This window comes from Chiloscyllium punctatum, chromosome 7 (assembly GCF_047496795.1).
Source record: "Chiloscyllium punctatum isolate Juve2018m chromosome 7, sChiPun1.3, whole genome shotgun sequence".
NCBI lineage: Eukaryota > Metazoa > Chordata > Chondrichthyes > Orectolobiformes > Hemiscylliidae > Chiloscyllium > Chiloscyllium punctatum.
The window spans coordinates 45,450,833-45,474,116 of record NC_092745.1 but is presented as its reverse complement, the minus strand read 5'-3'; the positions used below and the strand labels follow the sequence as shown (position 1 = coordinate 45,474,116).

The 23,284-nt window shown below is 41.1% G+C and overlaps 1 protein-coding gene across 12 annotated transcripts in view; it reads right to left on the bottom strand.

Moving 5' to 3' along the window:
- Window positions 1-23,284, bottom strand: part of rasal2 (RAS protein activator like 2) — a 413,768-nt gene that overhangs the window by 13,652 nt on the left and 376,832 nt on the right. For 10 of the 12 annotated variants that reach the window (XM_072573467.1, XM_072573469.1, XM_072573463.1 and 7 more), the window contains 7 exons: window positions 20,381-20,617; window positions 19,688-19,889; window positions 16,004-16,206; window positions 13,013-13,889; window positions 12,081-12,212; window positions 2,193-2,395; window positions 856-943 (listed from right to left, as the gene is read on the bottom strand). In XM_072573467.1, the coding sequence (XP_072429568.1) occupies window positions 856-943; window positions 2,193-2,395; window positions 12,081-12,212; window positions 13,013-13,889; window positions 16,004-16,206; window positions 19,688-19,889; window positions 20,381-20,617 (1,942 nt within the window). The remainder of the gene's footprint in view (window positions 1-855; window positions 944-2,192; window positions 2,396-12,080; window positions 12,213-13,012; window positions 13,890-16,003; window positions 16,207-19,687; window positions 19,890-20,380; window positions 20,618-23,284) is intronic. The other 2 variants (XM_072573464.1, XM_072573466.1) reach the window with 1 other exon arrangement.

Sequence of the window (23,284 nt, the reverse complement as noted above, 5' to 3'; positions counted from 1 at the left end):
CTCCGCCATCTCTGCCACCGACAAACAGACCCCACCACTGGAGATATATTTCCCTTCCCACTCCTATCAGCATTTTGGAGACACCATTCCTTCCGTAACTCCCTTGTCAGATCCACGCCCCACCAGCCCTCACCCTACTCCCGGCACCTTCCCATGCCATCACAGAAAGTGCTAAATCTGGGCCAACACCTCTCCCCTCCCCTCCGTCCGAGGCCTCAAAGGATCCTTCCACATCTGAGAGAAATTAATGTGTACCTCCACAAATGTCATCTATTGTATCCGTTGCACCCGATATGATCTCCTCTACATCAGGGAGACAGGATGCCAACTTGTGGATCGTTTCAAATCACATCTCTGGGACACCCGCACCAATCAACTCCACCACCCCGTGGCTGAAAACTTTAACTCCCCCCTCCCACCCCACCAAGGACATGTAGGTCCTGGGCCTCTTCCATCGCCATAACCTAACCACCCGACGCCTGGAAAAAGAACACCTCATCTTCTGCCTTGGGACCCTGCATTCACACAGGATTAATGTGGATTTCACCAGTTTTCTTCTTTCCCCTCCCCCACCTTATCAGTCCCAAGTCTCCAACTCGGCACCCCCCTCTTGACCTGTCCATCATATTTCCTGTCTGACCAATCACCTTCACCCCCACCTCTACCTATCGCATTCTCAGCTACCTTCACTCTAGCCCCACCCCCCTCCCATTTATCTCTCAGCACCCCCGGCCCACAAGTCTCATTCCTGATAAAGGCCTGCTTTTCCAGTACCACACTCTCGACTCTGATCTTCAGCATCTGCAGTCCTCACTTTCTCCTAAATAAATCAGCAAGCCAAGCACTGACACTCACCTGGGCCTCAATAATCTTCTGTTTTGCATCAATCACTGCCTGCATTTCTGAGTGGTCTTTCTTCAGCTCTTCTTCCACTGCCATCAATCTGTAAATAATAAAAAAAGGTGTAAAGTGTGATGACCAAATCCTAGCAGCAAGCTACATGACAAAGGAAGTAGCTACCATTTACACCAGGATATATATCACTAGTGGTGACAACGGTATCCCTTTCAATTCTAAGATGCTCCAAAAACGTCAGCCAGAAGCTGAACACTGTTCCATCAGATTCCAATAAAGTTGATTTAAACTCACTAATGGAGGTGTGTCCAGATGAATTGTTTGTTCCAATTCTTCTTCCCCTGTGTAGTTAAGTCTCTTGTCCTCCACAGACAGCACAGCCTATCCCTAGAGTTTGATGTATAAGATCAACTGAACCTATCGCTGCAGAGGTAGCCCCTGGGTGAAAGGTACAGGAATAATGTAAGAGAGAACCTTTCTTCACACAGTTAGTGGTAATGACCTTGAACTCTTTGCCAATGATGATGGAGCTGACTGAATACTTGAAAAGGAAATTGGACGAGCACTTAAAGAAAATTAACTTACAGAGCTGTAGGATATATTGGGACTGACTGGACTGCTCTACAGAGGGTTGCAGCATATCAAATCAATGAGCTGGCCCAGTAAATTACCAGTTCAGAGTAAGTGAGGATAAGGGTTGTATCTCTTGAAAGGGTGGCTATCCTGTCAGAAATACAGACATAAGCTGACCAGTAATAACTAGTTTCTGAGGAATTGATTTCAGTTTATCACAGATTCTGTCATTGCAGCTTTGTTTGTATTTGAACAGGGCAGCACAGTGGCTCAGTGTTAGCACCAGGGACACAGGTTCAATTCCACCCTTGGGTGAACTGTCTATGTGGAGTTTGCATCTTTGCCCACTGTCTGCATGGGTTTCCACCAGGTGCTCCGGTTCCCTCGCACAATCCAAAGATATGCAAATTAAGTGGATTGGCGATGCTAAATTACTCGTAGTGCTCAGGGACGTATAGGATAGATGTGTTAGCCATGGGAAATACTGGGTTATTGGGATGAGTTTGGGTGGGATGGTCTTCGGAGTATCAGTGTTGACTTGTTGGGCCGAATGGCCTGTTTCTATACTGTTGGGATATTATTCATTCAATGAACTGGACAACAGTGTTGTGTGCCTCAAGTCACTATACAAGACTGAATTTTGGCTTGATACATAGATATACTAGATTTATTGCACAGGACCTAGCAAATTGTTTTTTTGATATCTGAATTTTTACTGAATTGGATGAGGACTTGCTTCTCTGACAAGTTACAGTATTGCTTACCTGCTGATGATCGTTTTCATCTGGCTATCCTTCTCCTCCTGCTGCCTCCTAAGCCTCTCCTCACTATCTTCCAGCCTGGACTTGTATTCAAGCAGGAGCTTCTGCATCTGCTGCTCCTGGGCAAGCAGGCGGCGTTCATATTCCTCCAGTCTACGACTTGACACCTTCAATCGATCCTTTAACTTTGCGATCTCTTGCTCATACTGTCAGGGAAACCAGTGAGAATCATCTCAACACAAGGCACCAAAGATGCAGCTTTTTATACCATTTCTCAAAGGAACAATTCAAATACCAGTATGGAATGACATCAATCTCGGGGTAATAGAATTATTTCACATATAAGCAAGGAGCAGGAGTAAGTCATTCTGCCTCTCAAGCCTGCTCGACCATTTTGTAAGATAATGCTGATCTAGTTGTAACTACACAGCCACATTCTTGTCTACTTCTGATAACTTTTCACTTCCTTGCTGATCAAGAATCTATCCACCACTGCCTTAAAAATATCCAAAGAACTTGCCCCCACTACCTTTTGGGGAAGACCGTTCCAAAGACTCTCCAATACGCAGACATTTTTTTGCCTCATCTCCATTTTAAATCCCTTATTTTTAACCAGTAACCCCTAGTTCTAGATTCTCCTATAACAGGAAACATCCCTTCCATATCTACCCTGTGAAAACCCCCTAGATCTTAGATGTTTCAGTCAAGTCACTCCTTACACTTCTAAGCTCCGGCAGTTACAAACCTACCTTAACCAACCTTTCCTTATAAGATAATCCATCTTTTCATGTATTACTTTCACAAACTTCTGAGCTGTTTCCAGTGCATTTACATCCTTCCTTAATTAAGATGACTAATACTTTACATTGGACTCCAGATGTGCTCTTACTAATACCTGTTATAACTTTGCACATCCTTCCTACTATTATATTCAATTCCCTCACAGTAAATGATACATTCAATTAGTTTTCCTAATTACTTCCTGTACCTGTAAATGAGACTTCTGTAATTCATGCATGAGGAAACTGAGATCTTTCTGTATCTCAGAGCTCTGCAATCTCCCATCATTTAAATAAGGTAGTATGCTTCTTTTCTATTCTCCCTGTTTTACATTTTTCCATGTCTCCATTTGCCAGATTTTTACACTTTTTGCAGTTTCCTCATGCCATTTTCACAACTTACTTTCTATCTTTCACCATCATCAAATTTGGCAATTATACCCCCTTGTTCCTTTACCCCAGGACAAATTGCCAACATTGCTTGTTTACATCTTGCTAACAAAAAGACCAATTTATTCCTCCTTTCTGTTTCTCTTGATAGCCAACTAATCTTCTCTCCATATCAATGTACTACCCCCTACACCATGAACTTGTACTTTCCATGGCACCTCTGATGTGGGCACTTAAATTTACAGAAGGCACTTGATTAAATACATCCATCAGCTCCCCTTATATCCACAGCACATTACTTTCTCAAAGAACTCCAATATACAGGAATAGTAAAACACTATTTCACTTTCACAAAAGCTTGTTAACTCTGCCTGATGACCTTTTATTTAGCCAAGTCCCCAACTACAATATTTTGAATACAGGCAGCTGCAGATTTATGAACATCCAATTTACAAATGCTCACACTTATGGACATAATTGAATTAGTGATTGTAATTTTTCTGAGTTCCACCATTCCTGCCATTTCCTAATTGTGGGATATTACTTCTATCCTCTGTAGTGAACACTGATATAAAATACTTGTTCAAATCACTTATCATCTCTTCATTTGCCAATATTAATTCTCCAGACTCACTTTCCATAAGACCAACGCTCATGTTATTAACTTTCCCATTAAATATTTATAGAAACTCTTCCTATCTGTGTATTTCTGGCTAGTTTTCTTTTACTCTATTTTTTCTCTTTTTGTTAAAATCATTTTCTGTTTTTAAAAAAAATCTTCTGAACTTGCTTTGTACAATTACATACTTTTTCTGTAAGAACTACATTTTTAACTGTTTTAGTCAGTCATAAGTGTTGAATCTGTTCCTTGGAATGTTTTCTTATTTAGGCTGTAGGTTTGCTCGCTGAGCTGTAGGTTTGATATCCAGACATTTCATTACCTGGCTAGGTAACATCATCAGTGGCAACCTCCAAGTGAAACAAAGCTGTTGTCTCCTGCTTTCTATTTATAGGTTTGTCCTGGATGGGGTTCCTGGGGTTTGTGGTGATGTCATTTCCTGAGGGGTTGATAGATGGTATCTAGATCTATGTGTTTGTTTATGGCATTGTGGTTGGAGTGCCAGGCCTCTAGGAATTCTCTGGCATGTCTTTGCCTAGCCTGTCCCAGGATAGATGTGTTGTCCCAGTTGAAATGGTGGTTTTTTTCATCCATTTGTAGTGCTACGAGGGAGAGAGGGTCGTGTCTTTTTGTGGCTAGCTGGTGTTCCTGTATCCTGGTGGATAACTTTCTTCCTGTTTGTCCTACATAGTGTTTGTGGCAGTCCTTGCATGGAATTTTGTAGATGACGTTGGTTTTGTCCATGGGTTGTACTGGGTCTTTTAAGTTGGTTAGTTTTTGTTTGAGAGTGTTGGTGGGTTTGTGTGCTACTAGGATTCCGAAGGGTCTTAGTAGTCTGGCTGTCATTTCTGCAACTTCTTTGATGTATGGTAAGGTGGTTAGGGTTTCTGGCTGTGTGTGTTCTGCTTGGTGTGGTTTGTTCTGGAGGAAGCTGCAGAGTGTATTTTTTGAATATCCATTCTTCTTGAATACATTGTATAGGTGGTTCTCCTGTTTTCCAAAGTTCGTCTGTGCTGCAGTGTGTGGTGGCTCGTTGGAATAGTGTTCTGATACAGCTTCGTTTATGTGTGTTGGGATGGTTGCTGGTGTAGTTAAGTATTTGGTCAGTGTTTGTCGGCTTTCTGTATACGCAGGTTTATAGTTCTCTGTTGTCCTTTCTTTCGACTATGACATCCAGGAATGCGAGTTTGTTGTCGGTTTCTTCCTCCTTAGTGAACCTTATGCCTGTGAGGGTGTTGTTGATGATGTAAATGTCTCTTCTATCTTGTTTCATTTTGTGATGACAAAGGTGTCATCTACATAGCGGACCCAGATTTTTGGTTTGATGGCTGGTAGGCCTGTTTGTTCTAGTCTTTGCATTACTGCTTCTGCTACGAATCCTGATAGTGGAGATCCCATGGGTGTGCTGTTGGTTTGTTTGTAGATTATGTTGTTGAAGGTGAAGTGGGTGGTGAGGCACAGGTCCACTAGCTTCATGATGTTCTCGTTGGTAATGTGATTGATGGTGGTTGGGGGGTGTCTGATGGTCTCTTCTAAAGGTGTGGTAAGTGTTTCCTTTGCCAGGTCGATGTTGATGGAGGTGAACAGTGCTGTTACGTCGAATGCGATCATTGTTTCGTCTTCCTCTATTTTGGTGTTTTTGATGATTTTTAGGAATTCCTGGGCAGAGTGGATGGCGTGCTGTGACTCTTCTACTAGGTATTTCAGTCTTGCGGGTAGTTCTTCGGCCAGTCTGTAAGTTGGTGTTCTGGGTAGTGAGACTATAGGTCTGAGGGGGGCTCCTGGTTTATGAATTTTTGGTAGTCCGTAGAATCGTAGGGTGTTGGTCCCGTCTGGTTGCATTTTCTGGAATTCCGTCTTGTTTAATTGGCCGGACTTGTGTAATTTTCTTAGGAGATACGTAATTTTGTTTCCTAGTTGTGGGGTTGGGTCTAGCGCCACCTGTCGGTAGGTATTGGTGTCTGCGAGTAGTTCATTGGCTTTCTCTATGTAGTCCCTTCTGTTCAGGATGACTGAGCCAACCTTTGTCTGGAGGTAATATAACAATGTTTTTGTCTTTTTTGAGGTTTTCTACGGCTTTCTTTTCTTGTGTGTTCAGTTTGTTTCCTTCCCTCTTTCGGCTCAGAGTAGGTCTGTCTGATTTTTTGTTGTGTTTCTTCCGTGAGTTTGTTGTCCTTCAATGTGGTTTCGAATGCCGCTAGAATATATTCATTGGAATATATCTATCCTGTGTATTCTGAAACACCTTCTTAAATGTCTGCCACTGCATTTGTATTGAACTATCTATTAATTGGAAAACTGTTTACTTTAGCCAGTTCTATTTAACACTCCCGTAATTGCCCTATATAAATATTTAAATTTAAAACCTTAGATTAGATTAGATTCCCTACAATGCAGAAACAGGCCCTTCAGCCCAATAAGTCCACACAGACCTTCTGAAGAGTAACCATCCCAGACCTATTCCCCCACTCCATACTAATGCACCTATCACTATGGACAATTTAGCATGGCCAATTCACCTGACCTGCACATCTTTGGACTGTGGGAGGAAACCCACGCAGACACAGGGAGAACGTGCAAACTCCACAGGGACAGCCGCCAGAGGCTGAAATCGAACCTGGGACCCTGGTGTTGGTGAGGCAGCAGTACTAACCACTGAGCCATCCTATCCATCCCCTTCATGATTTTATAAATCTTTATAAGGTCACTCTTCAGCCTCTGATGCTCAAGGGAAAATAGTCCCAGCCTCTCCAGAGAGCTCAAGCCCTCCAACCCTGGCAACTTCCTTGTAAATCTTTTCTGAACCCTTTCATGTTTCACAACATCCTTCCTATAGGAGGAAGCCAAGAATTGTGTACAGTATTCCAAAAATGGTCTAATCAAAGTTCTGTACAGCTGGAACATGATTTCCCAACTCCTATACTCAATGCACTGACCAATAAAGGTATGCTTACCAAACATCATCATTACTATCGTATCTACCTGCGAATCCACTTTCAAGCAACAATGAACGTGTATTTCAAAGTCTCCTCATTTAGCAACACACTCTTAATATCCCTGATTTGCCTTTCCAAAATGTAGCACCTCACATTTATCTAAACTAAATTCCATCTGCCACGTCTCGTCCTATTGGCCCATATGATCAAGACCCCATTGTACTCTGAGGTAACCTTCTTCGCTGTCCACTACACCTTTACGGATGAAAAGCAGTGGACCCAGCACCAACCCTTGAGCACACCGCTGGTCACAGGTTTCCAGTCTGGAAAACAACTCTCTACCACCACCCTCTGTCTTCTACCTTCAAGCTAGTTCTGTATCCAAATGGCCCTTTCTCCCTGAATTCCATGTAATCTAACCATGCTAACCAGTCTACCATGAGGAATCTTGTCGAATACCTCACTGAAGTCAATACAGATCATGTCCACTGCCTTGTCCTCATCAATCCTCTTTGTTACTTCTGTAAAAACGTAATCAAGTTCATGAGACATGATTTCCCACATACAAAGCCATGCTGACTATCCCTAATCAGTCCTTGGCTTTTTAAATGGGAATTGGAATCCCTTGTTAAAGGGAAGAGGGTGGCCTATGTAAAGATGAGGCATGAAGGATCAATTGGGGCGATTGAGAGTTATAAGGTAGCCAGGAAGGATCTGAAGAGAGAGCTAAGAGCAGCAAGGAGGGGACATGAAAAGTCCTTAGTTGGTAGGATTAGGGAAAACCCAAAGGCTTTCTATAGCTATGTCAGAAATAAAAGAATGACTAGGGTAGGAATAGGTCCAGTCAAGGATAGTAGTGGGAAGTTGCGTGTGGAGGCTGAAGAGATTGAGGAGACACTGAATGAATACTTTTCGTCAGTATTCACTCAGGAACAGGACATTGTTGCCGATGTGAATACTGAGTCACAATTAATTAGAATGGACGGCTTTGAGGTATGTAGGGAAGAGGTGTTGGAAATTCTGGAAAGGGTGAAAATAGATAAGTCCTCTGGGCCTGATGACATTTATCCTAGGATTCTCTGGGAGGCAAGGGAGAGGATTGCAGAGCCATTGGCCTTGATTTTTATGTCCTCGTTGTCTACAGGAATAGTGCAAGAAGACTGGAGGATAGCAAATGTGGTTCCCTTGTTCAAGAAGGGGAGTAGGGATAACCCTAGTAACTATAGGCCGGTGAGTCTCACTTCTGTTGTGGGCAAAGTCTTACAGAGAATTGTAAGGGATAGGACTTATGAACATCTGGATAGGAATAATATGATCAAGGATAGCCAGCATGGTTTTGTGAAGGGCAGGTCGTGCCTCACAAACCTTAATGAATTCTTTGAGAAGGTGACTAAGGAGGTGGACGAGGGTAAAGCGGTAGATGTGGTGTATATGGATTTTAGTAAGGTGTTTGATAAGGTTCCCCATGGTAGGCTACTGCAAAAAATACGGAGGTATGGCATTGAGGGTGAGTTGGAGGTTTGGATTAGGAATTGGCTGGCTCGAAGAAGACAGAGGGTAGTAGTTGATGGTAAAGGTTCATCTTGGAGCGCAGTTACTAGCGGTGTTCCGCAAGGATCTGTTTTGGGACCATTGCTGTTTGTCATTTTTATAAATGACCTGGAGGAGGGGCTAGAAGGTTGGGTGAGCAAGTTTGCAGATGATACGGAAGTCGGTGGAGTTTTTGACAGTGAGGAAGGATATGTCAGGTTACAGCGGGATATAGATAAGCTGCAGAGCTGGGCAGAAAGGTAGCAAATGGAGTTCAATGTGGGTAAGTGTGAGGTGATTCACTTTGGTATGAGTAACAAAAAGATGGGGTACTGGGCTAATGGTCGGATACTTGGTCATGTGGATGAGCAGAGGGATCTTGGTGTCCATGTACACAGATCTCTGAAAGTTGCTACCCAGGTAAATAGTGCTGTGAAGAAGGCATATGGCTTACTGGCTTTTATTGGTAGAGGAATTGAGTTCCGGAGTCCTGAGGTCATGTTGCAGTTGTATAAGACTCTGGTGCGGCCGCATCTGGAGTATTGTGTGCAGTTTTGGTTACCATACTATAGGAAGGATGTGGAGGCACTGGAACGGGTGCAGAGGAGGTTTACCAGGATGTTGCCTGGAATGGTAGGAAGATCGTATGAGGAAAGGCTGAGGCACTTGGGGCTGTTTTCATTGGAGAAAAGAAGGTTTAGGGGTGACTTGAGAGAGGTGTACATGATGATTAGGGGTTTAGATAGGGTTGACCATGAGAACCTTTTTCCAGGTATGGAGTCAGCTATTACGAGGGGGCATAGCTTTAAATTAAGGGGTGGTAGGTATAGGACAGATGTTAGGGGTAGATTCTTTACTCAGCGAGTTGTGAGCTCATGGAATGCCCTGCCAGTAGCAGAGGACTCTCCCTCTTTATGGGCATTTAAACGGGCATTGGATAGGCATATGGAGGATAGTGGGCTAGTGTTGGTTAGGTGGGCTTGGATCGGCGCAACATCGAGGGCCAAAGGGCCTGTACTGCGCTGTATTGTTCTATGTTCTATGTAAAATATATGTAAATCCTATCCCTGAGGATTCCATCCAACAACTTGCCCCAGCACCTGATGAGGTCCCAGAGATTTATCCACCTTTATGCGTTTTAAGACATCCAGCACCACCTCCTCTGTACTATAGACATTTTTAAAGATATCCCCATATATTTCTATCTTCCATAACTTCTCCACAGTAAACACTGATGCAAAATACTTGTTTAGTATCTTTTTGGATAACTCTGGGATGTATTCCATTTGGTTCAGGTGATCTATCTACCTTCAGACCTTTCAGCTTCCCCAGCACCTTCTCCATCGTGATGGGCACTACACTGACCTCTGCCCCCTTACTCTCTTGCAGTGCTGGTGCTCTGTTTAGGGTAGTTGTGAACTCTGGTAATAATCAAAACATTTTGCTGCAGTAGAACGTAATGAAATACAATGCTATTATGCTTGAACTAACTGCCTGACAAAGTAGACTGCTTGCTTTCAAAAGCTTTTTATAAGCCAATTCTATCTGATTTGAATGCTGCAAATTAACAACATACCCATCGGCATTGTCAAAATTGGAATCAATGGTGTTAAAGAAAACTTTCCAAATTCAAGTTAAACTGACAAAATCAAAATCAACTAGGAGAAAGTGAGGACTGCAGATGCTGGAGGTCAGAGTCAAAATCAAAACCCTGGACAAATTCGGACTTAAATTAAGGTCCTACCAATTATTCTCATTATGTATTCTTACTAGAATAAAAAAGCCCTATCATCCTGTGGTATTTATCTTGCAAACATTCCCCGCATAGCAAGACTGCACTACTGCACTGCAGAGCCAATGTTTAATTGTCTGGTTCACTGCTGTTCTTACAATCTGCCACTTGCTGGCTATGGTAACCATTTAACACTGCAGTTCTGACTGTGGCTATAACACAACAGTATTTGTCTTGTACAGAACATAAAACTTCTTCCAATATTGTCATCAGAATTTTACCAACCAATTGGGACATGAACTTTTAATATTTCCATTTTCCCCCCGAGGGACTTTAAGGCTTTAAATAATTGGTCATAGAGTCACAGAGATGTACAGCACAGAAAGAGACTCTTCGGTCCAACCCGTCCATGCTGACCAGATAGCCCAGCCCAATCTAGTCCCACCTGCCAGCACCTGGCACATATCTCTCCAAACTCTTCCAGATGCCTTTTAAATGTTAAAATTGTGCCAACCTCCACCACTTCCTCTGGCAGCCCATTCCATACATGTACCACCCTCTGTGTGAAAAAGTTGCCCCTTAGGTCCCTTTTATATCATTCCCCTCTCACCCTAAACCTATGCCCCCCAGTTCTGGACTCCCCCACCCCAGGGAAAAGACTTGGTCTATTTACCCTATCCATGCCCCTCATGATTTTATAAACCTGTATAAGGTCACCCCTCAGCCTCCAACGCTCCAAGGAAAACAGCCCCAGCCTATTCAGCCCCTCCCTATACCTCAAATCCTCCAACCCTGGCAATATCCTTGTAAATCTTTTCTGAACCCTTTCAAGTTTAACAACATCCTTCCGATAGGAAGGAGACCAGAATTGCATGCAATATTCCAAAAGTGGCCTAACTAATGTCCTGTACAGCTGCAATATGACCTCCCAACTCCTGTTCTTAATGCTCTGACCAATAAAGGAAAGCTGACTAAACCCCTTCTACTTTCAAGGAGCTATGAACCTGCACTCCAAGGTCTCTTTGTTCAGCAATACTCCCTAGGACCTTACTTATAAGCATATAAGTCCTGCTAAGATTTGCTTTCCAAAAATGCAGCACCTCACATTTATCTAAATTAAACTCCATCTGCCACTCTTCAGTCCATTGGCTCATCTGATCAAGATCCTCCTGGACCCCTTCGCTGTCCACTACACCTCCAATTTTGGTGTCATCTGCAAACTTACTAACTATACCTCTTATGCTCACATCCAAATCATTTATATAAATGACAAAAAGTCGTGGACCCAGCAGCGATCCTTGTCGCACTCCACTGGTCACAGGCATCCAATGTGAAAAACAATCTTCCACCACCATCCTCTGTCTTCTACCTTTGAGCTAGTTCTGTATCCAAATGGCTAGTTCTAACTCTATACCATGAGATCTAACCTTACTAACCAGTCTCCCATGGGGAACCTTGTTGAACACCATACTGATGTCCATATAGATCACATCTATCATTGCCCTCATCAATTCTCTTTGTTAAAAAGTGTGTAACATGTTCATACTGTGTCTACTTTAACCACTGTGAAAAACATACAATAATATAAATCCAGAGTTTCTGCTTCTAACTGGAGCTGCCTCCGTTGACAGAGTTTTGATCTGTTCAGTATAATGTGAATGACTGGTGCTTACAGATCTGTCTCAGGCAGCAGATGCAATCCAAAGTAATAAATTAAAATCATGCATATTTTAGAAAAACACAGCCTCTTTATTACTAAACTTCAGATCCCTGTGCTAGAATGAACAAAGTTTTAAATTTTCTCCATTAAACAGTTTACTTCTCACTCCCAGTTGCACTTTAGCTGAGTAAGTAGTATCCTTGGTCCAAGACTCAAATATGAGAGAAGTAAGCCATTTTACTTACCCTCTCTGCATGTTTATTCTCCTCACGGATTTGTTCTGTTTCATCATCTTCCAAATATTGTCCATTATTCAGAACCCAAGCAGCTGTTCTCTCAACTGGCGACATAGTAGCAGTCTCCACTGGTGACTGGACCTTCAATGATTAGAATCAGACAACTAACATAAATGTTCAGTCACCACCACGATCCACAGAAACAAGTACTGGATTGAGCATACTTTCTCTCTCAGTGCTACTCTTTACACAGGGACTGTACACCGGTATATTCACTTTATTTGCATTCAAAAATTAATAGCAACTGTATGCAAAATTCCACAAATCTGTGATGGCCAGCGTACAGGTTCTAAAGGTCTGTGCAACTTCAACACACTTTTTTAAAAAAACTGAAACAATATCAATGTGAAAATTCCTAATGGGAGATTGATGTTCATATACCTACAGCATATGGAAAATTGCTAAAAAACAAAGCAAGTCTACATTAAAATTATGAGAGCTATGCTATATCTATGCTGTTTTATACAGTGATTGATATGTTTAATAACATTTGTGAGATGGGGCAATTTTGTGACCATTCAGTTAAGAATCCAGGTGCATACATTAGGAAGGAATAATCTCTCTTTTACATCAACATAGTACAAGTGTGGGTTAAGTGCAAATGAAATTCCTTCCACTGTATCACAATACACCTCACAGTAGCAAGGGGCCTTTTCCACTTCCATGTCTGGATTAAATGTTCATATTTAGCGTCATTTTAGAAGTCTGGATGTACGCCATTACGAACAAGATGGAAACTGGACCAGACTGACCAAAAGAGGACCCTGTAACCAATGAAGAACTCTGAAACTGCACTCTACATGAGAATATGGAATATACAGTCATCTAATAATGTGTTGCTTGATTGCAGCACTACATGATGCCTGGAAAGGATTCCTTACCTGTTGCGACTGCTGTTGTCTATGTATTGCTCGTACTTTTGGCACAGGACTTTCTCCTTTGGATGAGGTTGATGGTTGCCGAGACCTGTTTTCAGTTTGTGGTGGCTCAGGTGATGTAGATGGTAGCCCTGACATGCTACCTGCACTTCTCTGTGATCCACTAAGTGGTAATGAATGAGGTGCTTTCACTCGGCTATTGGGAGCTGACAGCTCTGTCCTGCGGAGCTGTGAATGCCCGATGCTATTCTGTCGAGGTAATGCCACTGGAAGATTACTCCTGTCTGGCATGGTGTTTCGCTTGGAGTAATCGTCACTGTATGCACTGCGTTTAGCAAAGTCCTCAATGCTGCTATTACTGGGTCCACTGAGTTTGCTGATTAGCTCCTCACTATTGGTGTGGCTCTGGGAGCTTGTCGAGCTTAGGTTCTCTGAACTGGAGTCCATGCCAGCTTTACTGCTTCCAACTGGTGGATTGTTCAGCTGATAAACAGGATTTTGGAAAGACAGAGGTTGCAGGCTGCTCTGCTGACTCAGAGCTGGATGTAGAGGCCGGCGGATCTGAGGAGCACTGTGCGCCCCACTCTGTACCTCTCGCAGTTGCTTGATGTTTGCAGTATGGGTACTCAAGGCTTGGTTGCCAGTTTGCCGTCCAGACACATTGGAAAGAACTGGAACACTACTTGTCCCTTGAGCCACTGCAGTGTTCTGCAGATCTACAAGTGACACACTCCTACCATTATGTTGGATGGATTCTTCTTCATCCCTGTCAGAGTAAGTCATGCTTTGTGTTGAGGTCGGTTGGCCTGGAAAGTGCTGCTTGGTGTGGAGAAATGCTTCAACGTTCTCTTGAGTTGGAGACTGCAGTTTCTGCACATCACTGAAAATAAAAGCAATTATATTTTTGTACAGCATGCTGATCAAAAAACAATATTCCCACTCTCAATTTTTATTTACAGTTAAATTCACTCCCCAACTATTACTCCCTCAGACGAGACAGTGTTAATCATTTCTTGGTCAAGAATCCAAACAGTTGTCCTGTTTCATAACCTTTGCTACTTTCACAGCCAAACAAGTAGGAAAGCTGCCATTATTCTCGTCTCTGCCATTCAGGTCACTGGAAGCCGAGAAGAGATGCATAGTGATGCTCTGACTGAGTTAGCTTTTCCAGGCTAGTGTTGATAGGATAACTGCAACAGCATTTTGTGCCACTAATTTTAGCGGAAATGTCCCCACAAAAATTTCTGATTTTCTTGCAATGTATTGTGAATCGATTAGCCAATATTTGATAGTGCCAATGACTGTGAAACTGCCAGCATTTTTCTTCATTACGTCTCTGAAATGGACAGCAAATTCTGGAGTCTACACAGGCGTAGGCATGGAAATTCACAAGCTATTGTGAATGATTCTATACTTCTCTACAGTTAAAATCATACACAGACTTCAAACAAATAGAAACCACTTGGCTAATGTGAACTTGCCCTTTTATATCTTTACTCTCATTGTAAAGTCCTTGAGAATTTTAACTTGTCGAATAAAGTGTGAATTTTTAGTGAACTACTAGATTCATAATTAAATAGAATATCGTCATTAGATACCAAATTGCCCAGCAATAATGAAATATTTTTTAGAAGTTTCTTTGTGATGATGCAGCTATCAATCCCATGAGCTGCCCCGATCATTTGCTTTCTGTAAGATTTCATCAAAAGTGAAGGCTAATCATTACCTTTTCTTCCCTCGTTTGCCATCTGAGAAAATACTTCCATGTGACTGACTGACTGTCTTGCTTGTTTATTCACCTAGATCTGAAGGCAAATTCCAACTGACATGGGAAAAGGAGAAACCATGCTAAAGACAACAATATGCAGATCACTTTCCCAATGCCCACAAATTCTGGGATATAAATTCTTCTTGAAAGAGACGCTAGAAATATGTCTGCCTCTAAATTGTAACAGGCCTTCAGACAGTAATGAATTATATTAGAGGGAGAGAAGAAAGAGAACACCAAAAGCAATTTGGCATTAATTCCGTTACTAATTCTGTAATTACACTGAAATTTTTTTCTTTTTCCAAAAGCCATTAGAGAGCATTTTCTTTCCTTTATAACAATGTTTTCTGTTGTCAAGATAAGGTTGTTGTCCAAGTAAATAGTTTATCATTTACATATATTTTGAGTATATTTTTCCATACCTGTTGTAATTACTATGCTGATGGGATCCAGTGCTGGCCAAGCGCTTGTTATCCTTTCTCCAAATTTCTGATCAAAGTCTATATATCTGAAATACTAACCCAGTGTTTATCACTCCATTGTTGCCACCAAACCTGTGGGTCTGCAGAATTTTCTATTTTTATCTCATTCTTAAGCAACTCACTTTCTACTGGGTTAATTGGAACACCAGTGACGAATGCATGAGAGCAACCTGACTGCTTCTCTTAGCTACAATTGGTCTAATCTAGGAGTGAAATCCAAGATGGCAAGGTAATGGTCTGGAAATGTACAGCATTGACATGCATCTTCCTTAAGAATGAATGCTAAACCATACAATGTTTGAATCAGTAATAAACAATGCCAGAGTAGGAACCCTGAGATCATCAACATCACCTCCTCATTCTAAGTATAGATATTGAAATGCCAAGTGGAGTCCATGTACTGTACTGTCCAAAATATTCACCCCTTGTAGCCAACTGGAGATCCAGATATGGCTGATTTGTAAGTTTTGAGACCACTTACAAGCTTTGAGATCAGTTGCATCGAAAACTATACGCTTGTTTATTCTTTCTGACCTTGACACGTATTTGGTGAATACATGAGGCGGCAAATGAAAAAGTAAGAGTGCATTTGATCATTTTGAGTGATTTCTTCCTTGCATACTGAATGGTCGTGAATGTTCAAGCAAATATACCTATGGAAAGTACATTTGTGTATCCCATATTCTCTGCAAGACAGTAAGGATATCAAAGTTGAAACTATGACAGCAAATGACCCATTCCTACCTGTCACTGGGGTCTTCAAATATCCGCTGCAGTCCAGATGACACACTGCCACTCACATTTGGGGATGAGCTGATGTGGTCCCCAAATCGGCGGACCTGCTGCTGAATTGGTGTGGGGCTAGTTAGTGATTTGGTGATATCGCTGAGAATGCGTGGGAGTGGACCAAGCTTCGCTACTGTTGCCTGTAGAAATGAATTTTCACCCTGGTTGGACAATGCCATGGAAACATCCATATTTTATTGGGTGGAGGATGGCGATTGATGTGAGCGAGCCAGAATGCAGCAGTGCAGAACAACACAACCATGATGACCATGATGAAGAAGGGAACAAATATGGAACAGGGGTAGGTTGGGAATAAATGGAGTTTGAGGTGGGGAGGAGACAGAAACGGGATACAAAACAAATTAGAAACCAAACTAATGTTACTCAAATGTGGTTTTCAATTGTTCCACAACATTCAGATACAAAACCATGCAAAATAAATATCTAAATGGTTTCTCAAAACAAAGCAACTAAATTGAAGAGAAAGGTAGCATTGCTCAAGAAGGGGTAGATGGTTGGGAAAGATTCACTGGAAAAGGACGAGATGCTGAAAATGACAGTAAAGCCAACCTCTTCGTGCATGCAGAATCATTTTACTATCACTTCAATGTTCACTTTCTGCTCCATTAATAACATATAACAAAATAGTAGGAGACTCTATTTAGTCTTATTACAGTCAACAGTAATAAGTTATTTGTTTGGAGATCTGACCACAAATGCTACTTTTAGTGAAACACCATCAACCCATGAATTTTATTACAGTAAAGTTCTGCACTTTCAGTGAGAAGACACCGAGAGAATACAAAATGTATTTCAATTAAGTATTGGAAGCAAACAAAAGAATCAGAATCACCTTCTCTCCTCACAAACTCATGTGGTACAATGATTCATTCAGCTTTGGATGGTCTCTTGGACATCGTGGATGACAATTATGAGTAATCAATTATTCACTCTTATGTCCAAGGAGCCAAAGGGCAGTGACATTCCCCAATTGTCCAAGTAGAAATTAGCCCAGAGCACAAAGTAGGGATGAACAAATATCATTCCTAGCCACTGTACAATCAAGTACATATGCTGATTTACTCATTTAAAACATCATGAAAGCAAGAATTGAATTTTAAATGCAAGAATAAATTACAACTACTTTGCTGTGTCAGAGGAAAACAAAGTTTAAGCCCTCAACCTTCCTGCTCTTCAAAAGCAAATTATGGAAATTGACTGTTTGAGGTGAAAAAACTGTGCACTTGTCTCAAACCAATCACACTCAACAAATTGCAAATCTTACTCGGTGCCATGCGAGATATTTGCAAGTTGGGCAAAAGAATGTTCTGCTTGGCATAGGAGGGGAGAAAGGTTCTAGATTCTGCACCACACAGATAACCATGACAGGACTTACCCAATTTAGAAACATTGACAAGAATTGATTCAATGGACTTCTTTGGATTACATTCTCAACATCACACTGAAGTGTACTATAGCCTCTATACTGATTGCTAATAATGGATATTTTTAGGTCTCTGGAAGTGCACCACTGAGGGATTAGCAGAAAGAAATGTTTGATTGTTGGTGTCTCAGACCTACTATTTTGCAGGTTCTGAGAATGTAAGTCCCCTGATATCAGCAGATTCATGGAGATTAACATAGAAATAAAGATAAAATACCATGCATGTTTATAATTTAAACAATGTTGGAGAAAGGCTTGGCTGCCTCTACAGAGAGAGAAACTGAGTTAACATTTCAAGTCCAATATGATACTTCTTCAGAACTTCCACTTCACAATAGTATTCAAAACAAAATATAACACGGAGCCACATACCGGATCAGACGATCTAAAAGCTTGACCAAAAAGGTACAATTTACTGAGTATCATAAAGGAAGAAAGCAAGATTGAGAGTTGAGAACATGTAGAGAAAAAATTCTAAGTATAGCACCGAGGCAACTGAAGGTGAGACAACCAGTGGTGGATCAACTAAGATCAGGATGCTCAAGAGGCCAGAAACAAGAAGGTATCTCAAAAGGTTGAGAGATGACAGGGATTACAAAGATACAGAGGGTGAAGCTATGAAGGAATTCAAAAAACAGAATGAGGATTTTAAACAATAAGTCAGCAAGCACAGGTGATGGGCAAACATGTTTGATGCAGTTAAGGTGCAGGCAGCAGAATTTTGAACCATCTCAAGATTTAAGCGGATCAAATTTTAAAGGTTAGCCAGGAGTATGATGGAATATTCAAATCTAGAGCTACCAGGTGCAAAGGGAAGTTTCAACACCGAATGAAGCAAGATAGGGCAAAATTATGAAAGCAAAAAAATGGGCAACAGTCTACGTGATGGAATGAACATGTAGTTGGAAGCTCATCCCAAAAGGCAAGTACAACACCAAGGTAGCAAACAATTTAGTCCTAGGGAGCTAGTCAGAGGAAAGATCGAGTTGTTGTCAGGAAATGGAATTTGGAGCAGGGGTCAAAACCAATAGCTTCAGTCTTCTCTAATTTAAATGGAGAAAGTTTAGCTAGCTTTGGATGCTAGCTAAGTAAACCAAATAATTTAAACAACAGGATTTGGAAGAGGTCTGGTGAGATAGAATTGGACGTTGTCTGCATACACGTGAAGCCAAACGTTTAGTGGGATTTAAAATTTTTATTTATGATAAAGTACAAACCTTTCAAAGTTTGCTAATTCTCTAAAGTATTAAAAAACTCCAATTTTTGTTTCTCTATAGGGAAACAATCAGGTCTGTGCCTTTTCATATTTATTCAGCTCAGTTCAGGTCCTCAGCATTCTAAGCTGCTCTACTGGATACCATACAACAGGGCTTCACCATCTGACAAGGTTATTTCATTCTCACCATAGCCTTAGTAGGACTGACAACTGCAAGTGCATAATCTTTGACTTCCTTCAAGCCTTCCTCAGCCCATATCTCAACGATATTCATCCAGTCATTCTTTTCTTCCTTAGACCATAAGACCATAAGACATAGGAGTGGAAGTAAGGCCATTTGGCCCATCGAATCCACTCCGCCATTCAATCATGGCTGATGGGCATTTCAGCTCCACTTACCAGCGTTCTCCCCGTAGCCCTTAATTCCTCTAGACAACAAGAATCTATCAATCTCGGCCTTGAAGACATTTAGCGTTCCGGCTTCCACTGCACTCCGTGGCAATGAATTCCACAGGCCCACCACTCTCTGGCTGAAGAAATGTCTCTGCATTTCTGTTCTGAAATGATCCCCTCTAATTCTAAAGCTGTGTCTTCTTCTTTTGTTTTTACTCAATTTCTCCTTCAACTGTTGCCAGGACAAGATGGTCAGGTTTTTATTTCAAGGTCCGTCCTTTGCTGTTGTGGTCTCTCTAATGGTATTTTTGATTTCTAAACTTCAATTCTTCAGCTAATCTACTCATCTGTTTCTCTGTCAATCAGTTGGTCATATCAATGCACAGAATTTTCCTGACATCCTGAAGTAATACAGTTCAATCTCAATACAACTTCAGTGAATTCAACAATGTTCTAAAATTTCTTTAAAAATACAAGGTTTTAAAAAAATCCATTTATAAAAATAAGAATGTCAGATTTTAATAAATGATATTCTCTTACCCAATTAACGTCTTAACAAAAAGTTCAAAATTCAAACACTAAAAGATACCTTGTCAAGCTGTGACACCACCTCCCAGAGTAGTGAATGCAAAACAGAGAGCTCACGTCCAAGGTCAATATATCCTTCAAACCCTGGTGTGTTAGAAATGGTGTCTGGGTTTGAAATTTCGACCAGAAAACGTTTCATCCCACTCCACTCATGTTCCAGAAAATCATTCATGAACGCCATGTATTCCTCTTTATTCCCAAATCTACAGATACCAATGGGAGAAATCAAAGTACAAAATGCAGTCTGAGAGACATGACAGATGGGTTTCAAGTATTTGTTGCTGGTGTGGCCTGCAGGATAAAGTGACAATCTCTGAAGCTGAAGTGAGACAAACATTTGTCCATAACAATCTTTCCTTTGATCTGCACGAATTACACCCTAATGTTGAAATTAAGTATCCAATGTGTACTCCCAATCAGAACATCATACCTGATGAAATCACCCTTTAGTTTATATATTTCAGTTTATCATTACAATAATCTCTTCAATATCCATTTTGTCATACGTAAGCAGTCTGATGCCCCCAATATAATTACTCACTTTCTAAAATCAACTTAGACTCTAGAATTTAAGACAATAAACGAAACATTGCAGCTGTCATTTAAGTCAACGACTACTCAGAGTACAGAAGCAAAAACAGACAAAAATAAACACACAGAATGACATGTTGTAATTAGTAAAGAAATCACATACTTTGTGAAATTGGCAAGATTCTGGATGACTTTGGCAATGAGGGTAAGTGTGCGAGATGTTCGATCATCTGGGTACTCCTGCATCAGGCCAAAGAGACTGGGTGACATAATGGCAGGGCAAAGGAAACGCAGGAAAAGTGAGGCACTGATTAGGCGCTCGCTGATATCATGTTTCCCACGGTTTAAACATTGCTGTTTCCATGAGGCAAAAACTTCTTTTAGCTCACGCGGAAATACACTAGAAAGCAAGCAAAAAAGTAAAAAAAAGTGAGAGACCAGCCAGATCTTGGCCCATGCAGGCTTTGATTCATAAATTTCCAGTAGATCAGATTGGTGAATAAATGGAACTCATCTCATCATAACTTATTAACATGGTTTTTGTTTCTTCATTGTTTGAGAGCACTGAGCTATCTTCTTTCTTCAGCTATTCATGACTTTTTTGTTTGTACTTCAGATTTGCAGTGTTTCACAGAACCATAGAATTCCTACAGTGTGGAAGTAGACCACTTGTCCCAACAAGTCCACACCGACTCCCCGAAGAGTAATTCACCCAGACCCATTCCCCTACCCTATTTCTCTACAGTTACCCCTGGTTACTGCACCTAACCTACACATGCCTAAAAACTATGGGTGATTTAGAATGGCCAATTCACCTAACCTGCACATCTTTGGATTGTGGGAGGAAACCGGAGTTTATATTTTCTTTTTCTGTCTGTAATTTGACCTGAGTTTATCTTTTAGTAACATATCAAGAAACCAACGGCTCCCTCTTCCAAAAATTACTGATTTCCATTGGACTCTTACTTTACAAGGAGAAAAGTGATAGTTATTCTTGGAAGGTGGTCTCAATTCAACACTGCTAAATTACAGCCAAACCAAAGTGCTTCAAAATAATAAAAGGTATTTCACGAAGATGATCTATGGTTTCCATGATGTGGCAGAAGTGTCTTAATAGTAAAGACTAAACAGGTTGGGAATCTACTCACTGGAGTTTATAAGAATGAAAGGTGATCTCATTGAAACATACAGGATTCTTAAGGAACTGAGTAAATGCTGAATTTTTCTCCTCATTGGAAAGTCTAAGACCAGAAGGCATAGTCTTAGAATAAAAGGGTGCCAATTTAAGACTGAGAAAAGGAGGAATTTCTTCTCTCAGTGGTGAGTGCCTTTGAACTTCTTGCCACATGGAGCTGTGGGGACAGAGTTCTTGTGGCATATTGAAGGTGAAGAAAGATAGATACTTGATCAGTAGGGGAATTAAGACATTGTGAGGAAAAGGCAGGAAAGTTGACAAGAAGAATGTCGGATCAGCCATAATGATCTTGAACAGTAGGGCAGGCTTGAGGGGCTGAACAGCCTAATACTGTTCCTATTTCTTATGATCTTAAGAAACATAAAATATTGTTTCATCTTCTACTCATTCAATGTGTGATATAATAATCTTCACAACTTTAATAACTTAATGGATTGAAAGAATCAGCAATAGCTCTTTCTGGAGTAAACTATTTCTCAAGATGAAAGGGGTAAGGAGAAACTGTGATAAAGGAAGTAAAAGAAATATGTGAATTAACCATCCCTGGGAAGAAACCAGATAAACAAGCTGTTTCCTGGGAGAAAGGGGTAACAACTGCTTGATAACCTGGTCCTTCATGAGAAATTGTCCATTAAGTTTGTCTGCAGAGTAATGTCCTGAAGTAAAGGGGTTAATTGCAGGAAAAGTTATGTTTTAAACAGAGAGCTAACTCTGAATGTAACAAGGAACAGGGAACTTTTGATATGGTGGCAAGCTGTAGGCTGGAGTCTCCAGAAGGGTAATGAATACTGGGGGGAATGAAAGAATCTATTGAATCATTAATAATGTCACACCACAAACTTGCAAGACAGAAAACTGTATAAGTATCCAACACCAGAACAATTCAATAGAAAACTTCGAAGAACAACACTGCGTAAGGATGAAGCCTGGACACTTCCAGATAGACACAGTTCGTTGGAATTCTGGCCAGAGTCCACCTTTAATCGGGTAATAGCCAAATTGAGCTGTGAGGCTTAATTTGTTAACTTGAGGGGTCTTATTTTATTTGCTACATGTACTAAAGTTTAAATCATTCTTTCAGTATGTTATTGTCTGTGAGATTACTTAATAATTAGCCAAATTAAAGGTAACTTGTGGTGAGTTTGCCCACAACAAATGGTTCATCCTTCAGTATTTGTCATCAAACACATCTTACCCTCCCCTTTTTGCTCCAATGGGAACACTTCTTCTACAATTCTATAGTCTAGTCCTTATTCACTCCAATCCTGCAACCTACCCTTCCCAAAGCATCTTCCTATACAAGCATAGAATGCTTGCCACCATCCAAATACTCAAACCATTCGAAGGTCAAACAGTGATTTATTTGGAGTGCATTCAATTTAATATTTTGCTCATTATATGACAATAGACAATAGGTGCAGGAGTAGGCCATTCTGCCCTTCGAGCGTGCACCACCATTCATTATGATCATGGATGATCATCCTCAATCAGTATCCTGTTCCTGCCTTATCTCCACAACCCTTGATTCCACTATTCTCGAGAGTTCTATCCAACTCTTTCTTAAACGAATCCAGAGACTGGGCCTCCACTGCCTTCTGGGGCAGAGCGTTCCACACACCCACTATCAGGGTGAAGAAATTTCTCCTCATCTCTGTCCTAAATGGCCTATCCCTTGTTTTTAAGCTGTGTCCTCTGGTTCGGGACTCACCCCGTATATGGTCTCTTTTATTTGAGGAGATGAAGACTGGGTGACCACTTTGTTGAACACATCCATTTGGATTGTGATGTCACCCTGAACGTCTGGTTATCTGACATTTTAATTTTCCACCCCTTTCTGAATTCTCTGTCTTTGGCCCTCTGCAATGTTTCAGT